The 9,899-nt window shown below is 36.1% G+C and overlaps 1 protein-coding gene across 2 annotated transcripts; it reads left to right on the top strand.

The window, feature by feature from the left end:
* The first annotated feature begins 2,899 nt into the window (after positions 1–2,899).
* Positions 2,900–4,833, top strand: LOC18432143 (transcription factor MYB62). Of its 2 annotated transcripts, XM_020665992.2 has the most exons (4): positions 2,900–2,979; positions 3,145–3,296; positions 3,429–3,558; positions 4,072–4,833. In XM_020665992.2, exons 1-4 carry the CDS (start codon positions 2,975–2,977, stop codon positions 4,649–4,651), a joined length of 867 nt encoding a protein of 288 aa, XP_020521651.1. In that variant the 5' UTR covers positions 2,900–2,974; the 3' UTR covers positions 4,652–4,833. The 2 variants fall into 2 exon arrangements, with proteins under 2 accessions (XP_020521651.1, XP_006842316.1); XM_006842253.4 differs by lacking the exon at positions 2,900–2,979 and having other exon boundaries at positions 2,992–3,296.
* The last annotated feature ends 5,066 nt before the right edge of the window (positions 4,834–9,899 follow it).

Raw genomic sequence — 9,899 nt, 5'->3', positions numbered from 1 at the left:
ATATTTAGAGACCCCCCTAAAATTACTACAAAATCAAAACAAGGAGACACACGTATCCCCAAGCTGTCCCATTGCTAAAATACCCATGTTCTTGCATGATTAATTGACAAAACAAACCCTCTACATAACCCACTAAATATACATAAAGTTGTCCCATTGCCAAAATACCCATGTTCTTGCATGATTAATTGACAAAGCAAAACCTCTACATAACCCACTAAATCTACATATTCCCTAAACAAAGAGAATCACAAATCCCAACAATGTTGCAGTACCAACAAACCCAAGTTTCTTTGTCTTTAAAAAACTTTGAAGCTAGTTCCATTAAACCTTGGTTCAAAGATTAGCAAAGCCTCCAAATCTAGCAGAGAACTGACAGGCTCTGAGGCCCATGATGTATTTGTCTCTAAATTTGGCGGCTTGGGAGACAGTGGTAATGAAAAGAAATTCATAGAAAAACCATGGCTGTCTGCAAAGATGAAGCAGACATGCTTTGACATTGAAGTAAAAGAGGCATGTGTTTTATAATGAAGAAGCATGAATGCCGCCCATGGAGGGCAAATCACCTGAGACCACGTATGCATATTAATATATTTTGTTCAGTCAAACACGGTTTTGTGAAGGGAATCTAGAAAACCCTACCCTTTGAAAGACCCATTCCCTATGAAAATCAGCATGTCAATTTCAAGAAAGTCATCATTTCCCTCTCCCTGTAATTAATCTTGATGAAAATTGTTTGATCCGGGCTGGACCGCACTTCTACAATATGCGGGACAAAGGTATAAAACACCCATCTACAATATGCGGGCCAAGGTATAAAACATCCATATGCGGGCCAAGGTATAAAACATCCATCTTAAAGATGGATGCAAACAGGTGGTCCATCTAAAAATAAGTTTAACCAACAGTCGAAATGTTTTTTTATTATAATATTATTTTTTAATTGTATTTTCACATTCATGATCTTTATGTTAAAGATTATATATTCTCTAAAAATTAAGATTATTTAAAAAATATATTTATTGCCAAGCCCGCATTTTTACATTATGCGGGCTGACTGCATAGATACGGTGTCCCTATCTTAAAGGGAAAAGTTTATATAGAGCCGAGGCTCTAAACAATCAATTTTGAACCTACTTCAAAATTTTCACTAAAAGAGGTTGTTTTGATGTCTAAAGATTTTCAAATTGATCATCTTGACATCAAGATGTTTGGATATGAGAAAAAAATGGATTTCAAGTTTTGGAAATAGTGTATTTTGTAATGCAATTTTGGACCATCAATTTTCAAGATTTTCAAGTTTTCATAAATCTATCGATCTATACTGTTTTTTAAGCTTTCAATTTTATAAATAAATATAAAAATATATTTTAAGGCTATCACAAAGATTTCCAATAACGAAACTACATTTCTCGATATTATTTGAAAGTAGACTCTAATTTGATTGTTTGGAACCTAGGCTCTATACAAACCGCACCCTATCTTAAAAAGCTAGCATTACTTTTCTCTATCTCTCTCATTCTCTTAAAAGCTAGCATTACTTTTCTATTTCTCTCTCTCATTATCTTAAAAGCTAGCATTACTTCTCTGTCTCATTATCATAAGCAAAATTATTTCATGATGCAGTCTAAAGGTATTAAAGCATCCTTCTTAAACTGGATACAAATAGGTGTCCATCTAAAAACAAGAGTAACTAACAGTCCAACTAATTTTTAATATAATTATTATTTCTAGTTTTCAATATTTTTTCTTTTCATTTTCAAGATCTCCATGTTAAAGTTTTTAAATTTTCTAAAAATTAAAATCAAATTTTATTTAAAATATATATTTATTGTCAAGCCCGCATTTCTGCAATATGCGAGCTGGCAGAAACCGTGTCCTTATCATAAAAGCTAGCATTACCCCTCATTCTCTCACTCTTTATCATAAAAGCTATAATTACGTCTCTCTCATTTCCCGAAGGAAAATGTTTATATAAGATTGCAACCTTATACTGTTGTGAAGTTAGGTGCATCTCAAAAATCCTATAGTGGCGAGTGCTCCAGCATAGGAGAACCCTCAAACTGATCATCTCGACCTTGACATGAATGGACATGCAGAAAAGTCTAAAAAATAGTGCATCTTGTAGTAAGTTATCTCGATCGTCTATTTTCAAGTGTTTCTTGATCTTCTCTATCTATACCATTTTTGAAATTTTAAATGATATAATTGAGAATAAAAAGAGATTCTTTTGATGCCGAAACAACATCCCTAAATCAATTTTATAAATGCGCCTTACTTCCGCAATATAAGGAGAAACCTCACCCGTAACATAAAAGCTAGCCAGCATACCATAGGCCTCTCTCCCTCTCTCATTTTCAAAAATGCAAGCTACCGACCTCTCTCTCTCTCTTCTTGATATGGATGTGGTTCTTGAAAAACTAGACATTGGGTGCTGCTGTTTGACATTTATCCCAAAAGGACTGCTGGTGTAAAAGGGCAAAATAGCAAAAGGAGAATTGCATCTGAAATTGACTAGAATACCCTCAACTTCCTGTCATGACCATTTTACCCTTACTGTCCTAGGAATGTGTTAGGGATCATGGATGCACAAATCAGATCATATAATTTAAACTTGGATGGATGGATCATCGATGGTTAAGCTCACTCTTGCTCAATTGCATTTATACTCTCCTAACCTTTCTCCATCATCTCATGTCAAAATAAAAGTAAACGAAATGAGATATTGAGGATATTTTAGTTTTATTTTAGGTTCAAAATCATCTAAATCTTATACCAATAATTAAATGGAGGCAGTTAAATCCAGTAAGCCTTATCCCAATTAAATGGGGCAGTTAAATCCCGTTTGTCCGTTCTCTATCGAAGGCTATATTCTCATAAATGGAATTGGGGTATTTCAAATAATTAGGGCAAGCTTCGAGGGTACTTGGAAAGTCTTGTGAGGTTTGAGTGGGTCACTTCAATTTATCTCAGTATGAGGTAACTGGCAAGGGATTACAGTGTACATAGTCTATATAATGGATTTTCTGAGCTTCATATATTTAACATCTGATTTAACCAAAAATTGTATCATATGAAGTGTTTTCCAGTATTGTTCTTGTTTTTTTGGGGTTGCTAGGTTTTGATGGCTTGTGATAGTGGCAGTAGCGGTAGTAAAGAGAGGAGCAGCTCAAAGTATGAAGAGGAGGGTGGTGATCTGAGAAGAGGGCCATGGACACTAGAGGAAGACACACTTCTCATTCACTACATTGCTTGCCATGGTGAAGGGCGCTGGAATATGTTGGCCAAGTACTCAGGTGTCTCTCTCTCTCTCTTTTGTGCGTGTGGGGGGATGGTGCTTCTTTTTGCAAATGCAAATGACTGCATCTTTGTCCGTCAATCTGATTGTTTTATGCGTCTTATGGATTTTGAAATGCAAATCATTGTAGGACTTAAGAGAACTGGAAAGAGTTGCAGACTGAGATGGCTTAATTACTTGAAACCTGACATCAAGCGCGGAAATCTCACACCAGAAGAACAGCTCTTGATATTGGAGCTCCATTCTAAATGGGGAAACAGGTATTTAAGTTGCTTCAGTATGCCCCTCTTCACCTACAAAGAATTTGATTTAGATATTAAGAATTGGATTCCCCAACATTCAGACAGAAATGTGGTAATTGAACCTAATAACTATTGGTTTTTGAAATTTCCTAATTCAGCTTTAAAAAAGAAAAAAACAGAGAAAGGAAAAGGGAAGGGCTAATTGAGAAACATAGGTTCTATGTAAATCTTTTGTTTGTCTATCCTCATCAGGCCAAAATTGGGTGCCTTTGATTTCATAAAGGTTAGTTTTATTGGATGGCAATAACTGGATCTTCAAACTTTTAGCATTAAATCACATGAAATTGTCCATGGGTTCTTATGCCAGGCATTGAATGAGGTTTATTTGAATACTAAAGTTGTTTCACAATGTTTTTTTATTTTATTTTATTTAAATGAAATAAATAAAACCCCACTCTCACAAAATGAAATAAATTAAGCCCAAAATCTTGTTCAGACAGTCATCTCTATCTCTATCATATTTTTGTGCAGGTGGTCAAGAATAGCCCAGCACCTACCAGGAAGAACAGATAATGAAATAAAGAACTATTGGAGAACAAGGGTGCAAAGGCAAGCCAGGCAACTCCAATGTGATGCGAACAGTGCAAGGTTTAGAGAGACAATTACATGCTCATGGATGCCAAAACTTCAAAAGAGAGAGAATTCTTCATCTTCCATTCCTTTCTCTCACTTAAATCCCTCTATTCCTACACAATCCCCACAAGAAACGTCCCAACATATCCAGCCATTTCTTACCCATACAAACAATCCTGATCAAGACCAACTCAGTTTAGAAATTTTACGCTCCTCAGATTCTATCATGACAACCCAATTTCCTTCGTCGGAAGTTCAATTCAACCATGAATTCTTTGGGAGACCAATTTCACAGCCATTTTTGAAGAATTATTGTTCTGATAATTATGGAACAGGTTCTACTTCTATTATGGCCAAAAAGTCAGCTCCTATCAACAATTGCACAATATCAGAACAGTTCATGGCTCAAAACAATTGGGTTGTTAATGTCTCAGATGATCTTTGGAGCATGGATGAGATGTGGCAATCAGTTGAATAATATATCTCAATGGAACTGTGTAATTCCCATAATTAGATTGATGGCCTGTATTCAGTGTTCTCATGGAGGGAGAGAGAATGAATGTTATCATGGAAACCACCCCCACCAAAAACTACCACACCAAAGTAGGAATCTTTATTTGGAAACTGTGAATAAGAATAAAGAAGTTATTTGTGGTTAAATCTAAGTATCAATTGCTTCTTGACTTGGGACTCTAATGCCACCAACCAAATAATCAAAATGAGCAGTCATTTCTAATGATTTGATGATGACTGTTACGTTAAGGCTGGAATATTGACCTCTAATTTTACTCTCTCTCTCTTTTATTTCTTTTTTTAAGTGAGAAGTTTTCAGTTTTTCTTTGCTTCGCCAATGGCCACTATAATATTTACAGTGTTTACTGCATCAATCAAGTCAAGGAAACTTGGGTTTTTTAAGCACACCAATCCCAGAAAAAAAAAAACAAAGAAGAAGAGGGAGAAAAGAAAGAATCAAAAAAACTGGGGCTTGTCACTCACTGTAGATGGAGACTTGCTCTTGTGCCCAAGAGGCCCACAGCAGGGAGACTGGTATTGTTAGGTGGGCATGGCATTTTGAAGTACTATGGATGATGTTGGTGTTTGTCCATGTCATGATGGCAGCACATGATGGTCGGTTCGTTACATCATATGATTTATCTAATCATGTTGCGCTTTGTTGAAGCACTTTATTTGCATATTCTATCTCTTTCTTTCTTTTTTTTTTTTGTTTTTTTTGATAATTCAATGGGGGAAGAGAAACCCCTGCTTCTTTTTTAAGATAGATTAAGGAAAAGAGTTACCTTTTTTTTTTTTTTTTTTTTTTTAAGGTGCCATTGGGTGGTTTCAGAAGAATTCGAAGCCACCACAACTAGGTATGGGGGTGCTAGCACCATGACCCAATCCCCTTTCCTAATGTAGAGTATTGCATGAAGTGTGCAGGTTGTACAGAGCCGGGGTTCTAAACAATCAAAGTAATAAAGCACACCTTCAAATAGAGTTGAGAAACGTGGTTTCAATACTGGAAATTTTGGTGATATATTTTCATTGCGAATTATAAAATTCAAAGCTTAAAAAATAGTGCAGATCAAGCAGATTTATGAAAACTTGAAGATCTTGAAAACTAACAGTCCAAAAATACATTACAAGATGCATTATTTTCAAAACTTGAAATCCATTTTTTTTTTCATGTCTATATATCTTGATGTCAAGATGATCAATTTGAGGATATTTGGGTATCAAAACAACCTCTTCGGATGAATTTTTTTAGGTGTGCTCTAATTTGATTGTTTAGGACTTTGCACTTATATATACTTTTTCCTTACACAAAAGGATTACACGATCAATTGATCATATACAATAAGTTCTCATAACATCGCACATCATAACCTCTTTGCCAACACGTCGACTAATTTATTAGCCTCCCTATACACATGTACAAAGAAATATCAAAGGAAGTAATCAAATCCATAATTTTCAATCAAATGGACTTTAAACACTATATTTTCATATGGTCTCTCTCTCTCTACCCTCAAGATATGCGCATCTCTCTCTCTCTAGGTCTGCACAAGTATGTCATGTGCAAGCCAATAGTCCATGGAGTTGCTTCTTGGGTTTCACATTCATACATGCCATCCTTGCATGCATGCATACTCACACGTGCTAATTTGTATTGGCAGGATACACATGATACACACGTGCTAATTTGTATTGGCATGAGACACATGCATCGTTTTGTGCAAATGAAACAACAGATACGTGTGCAATTCATAAACATTACTCGTGAATAAAGGAGTAGTGGACATAAATAATCACTAGGCCTAGGTGTTCAGGGTAGCATGGTACTAGAATGGTCCCGAGTTACTTAAAAAAGGACAAAAAAAAAAAAGGTCGAGCAGAAAAAGATAGGATGAAGTAAGCCATGATAGTTTCCTTTGTACCATGAGAAGGAAGGGCTCTCTCTAGAAAAGGGGATGGACCCCTGTTAAATACCTCATAAAGATGGGGGCACATCGGGAAAGTACCCAACTAGATGGGGGAGCAAGTTGTTGGGATATGGCCCAAATTGAGAAAATAGGTATCTTAGATGAGAGCTCTTTGATATAAGGAGAAACCCAAAGTTAAGCTGGGCCCAACTTGGGCATGAGCTCGGCTTGGTTCCCTATAGGATCTGTTCGAGTCTGGCCAGGTTCAGGTCAAAGGGCCCTTGGCCTAGTCCACACTGGGCTAGGCTGGGGTTTTTGCCTAATAGACCCATTGAAAAGAAAAAAATAAAAAATATAAATAAAAAAAGTAAGAAAACATGGGGCCGGTGGGCTAGGGCTGGCTTCGGCCTTGACCTTGGTCCACATATTGTGACCCAGGCCTAGTGTTTAGGGGCCAGACCACCTAACCATTGCTAGCCCTAACCCAAAGGAAGAAATAGAGAGCCATGGAAGAGAGAAACCCTAAAGAGTAGAGAGCTTCTAGAGAGAGAAACCTAAGAGATCGAAGAGTCTGTGAGAGAGAGAGAGAGATTTGTAATCCAAGAGAAATTGAAAGCCTTTTGAAGAAGAAAATAAGATACAGCTTCCTGGAAGAAGGAGATTGCTTTCATCAAACGCTTGTAATTTCCATTGTTTCAGTGGATTATTTGTTTCTTTTCATGGTGTAGTTCTAAAAGGTGAACTATGTTAATTCTTTAGCTGCATTTGATAAAATTCTTTGCAGTTTTCAAGTTGTTCAGTTTCTTAGGAACTGGGAGGAAGGTGAAAATTGGTAGCCCTAAAACAATATAGCTATCTTTGCTACTAAGAACTCTATGGTTGATATGAAAATCTAAGATTGGTGTATTTAGATGTGTGTGGCCACATTGATGTAAAATCTCGTAGCGGTGTTTCATTCTTCATCAACTTTATTAATGTTGCTTCAAGGAAGTTGTACGTGTATATGATGAAATCAATAGATTAGATGTTTGAGATCTTTTAAAATTTTTAAACCAAAGTACAAAGGGCGACAAGCAAGTTGTTAAAGTGTTTATATTCATGCCAGTGATTTAAAAAATGGATCAGTGACTAGGATCGGCCATCAGATGAATCGGTGGTCTGGATTGCCATTTTATTGTGTGGAAAAAATAGTGAACCGGCAAAAAAATATATGCAAAAACAGTAGACCGGTCAAGAACCGATCTAGATAAGTGAATAGGCGGCTTTACTATAGCAACGACGTTTTTACTTTCGCAAAATGTTGTGTTACTGTACCGAATCGCCGGTTCTCTTCTAGACCCGACGATTTCCTATATATTGATAGAATCAGCATGGGGTGACTGATTCTTGAGTTTGACTGAGTCATTCTGTGCTGACCCAGAATTTTTTAAATCCTTGATTCATACTATGGGGAAGAGTGCACATCAAATGCATTCAAAATCTATTAAGCCAATCATGCATAAGGCATAAGAAACTAGTAGCATGATGTTGTAGTAGTGAAAAGAATGAATAGTGCTATTGTAGAAAGAGTAAAGAGCAATGACATCCACCACCAAGTTACCAAAGCCGTACTAGGGTGAAACATTCATCAGAACATGATACCTAATAGATAGAACCTTATCATTATATCTGGATAGTGATATCCTGGTGAGAATTTAGACCGAAAAATATATCTCTTATTATATTTGAAAGTGTTCTGGTGCGAAACATTTGTGCATGTGCCCAAGAAACAAAGATCCAAACTGGATGAGAAAGTTATTCCATGCATCTTCTTAAGGTGCTCAAACAAAGAATTTGGCTATAATATGATCCTTGAGAACAAGAAGGCAATTAGGAGTAGGAATGCAGTCTTTTAAGAAGATCTGACCATTGAAGCTAGGGAAGCCACAGATCTTTAATGATTTACAATGCTTGATCATAGTTTCTCTCATTATTGTGCATAATGAAAATGCATGATGAAGATGAGTGAGAAGTATAAAAAGTCTAAATGAATCTCATAAGATCACATGCCAATTCTAGGTGATGTGGAGCAAGGGGCAACTTATCCAAAAAGTGCCACATGCAATCAAATTGAGAACATCCTCAAGGGGACACAAGCCCTCAAACAAGTGCCCCACATCCGAGCATGTCATATCGATATGGGTAAAGAAGAAAACTATTAGTAAGCTTAAATACACAAGGATGAGTAAGTTAAAGTTATAGGTTTCTTACATAATAACCAAACATATGAGCTGGAGAAGTTGCCAAAAAGCAAGAGCGCACGAAGAACAAGTTGGTATATAGGCTAAAGACTGAAGATAAGAGCTCACAACCAAAGTACAAGACAAAGCTATTTATGAAAGCTTTTGAAAAGAAAAAGGGTATCGACTTTAATGAGATCTTTTCTCTTGCCATGAAGATGTGTGTTGGGTACATTGTCGGGCATAGTTAAGAGGAGCACGGCTCTTGTTACAGTTAAGCAGAAGTTAACTACGGCTAGGAGCTTGTGAAGCCTTTGGCAGCTAGTAGGTGTTTAATGCCCATGAACTATGGTTTATAGACATGATGCTTGTGTGGCTCTTGGCAGCATTTCAGTGTTAGCAGCTATGAACTATGGTTTGGTCATGATGTTTCAGTTTTGAATTCCATTTTTTAACTTGCCAGTTCAAAAATGAAACAGTGTGAATGTTGTCAAGAAGGTTTTTTTTTTAACTCCAGAGCTCAAAAATGGAACTCCCTTAGCAACAAATTTTCTTGAAAAGTTGACATGAATAGTCATATCCCAGTTTGTGGAAGGGCATTAATGAGCTGTATGTGAACCACTCTAGTCTGTCATTCAAATAACATTCCATATTTTCATAATAATGTTTTGTTTACTTTTTTATTTTTATTTTTTCCTATCTCCCAAAGAAAAGAAGGGCAGCTTTAGTGCTCTTATAATCTCATTGTTCTCGTGCATTTGGAGTCAGGCACATTTCAGTCTTGTGTTTTTCTGTATCTCGAGAACAAATATGCCCAAAAAACCATATATATATATATATATATATATATATATTGATTTTCTTTCATTATATAGCAAATATTGTCTTATACAAAAAATAAAAAATAAAAAAGTAATAATAATAATCATATTTCGTTTGATCAGAGTTTTTCAAGCAAATCAACACGTCACTGATTTTTTTTATTTTTATTTTTTTCAGCTGCTGCGCGTCCAAAATAAATGAAGGCCATAGCCCCTCATATGGAGGCTTTTTTTGAGAGATTTGGCTCTTTATGTGTGTCCTATTT

The sequence above is a fragment of the Amborella trichopoda genome, chromosome 13 (genome assembly GCF_054954075.1).
Source record: "Amborella trichopoda isolate Santa Cruz 75 chromosome 13, AtrichopodaSantaCruz75HAP2 v2.0, whole genome shotgun sequence".
Taxonomy (NCBI): Eukaryota; Viridiplantae; Streptophyta; class Magnoliopsida; order Amborellales; family Amborellaceae; genus Amborella; species Amborella trichopoda.
Note: the sequence above shows the minus strand (reverse complement) of the source record. Positions and strands in the feature narration are given on the sequence as shown.

Coding starts and splice junctions, on each gene's coding strand:
- LOC18432143 (XM_006842253.4), top strand. CDS start 3,125: ATGGCTTGTGATAGTGGCAGTAGCGGTAGTAAAGAGAGGAGCAGCTCA. Junction 3,297..3,428: donor TATGTTGGCCAAGTACTCAG/GTGTCTCTCTCT, acceptor AAATCATTGTAG/GACTTAAGAGAACTGGAAAG. Junction 3,559..4,071: donor CATTCTAAATGGGGAAACAG/GTATTTAAGTTG, acceptor ATTTTTGTGCAG/GTGGTCAAGAATAGCCCAGC.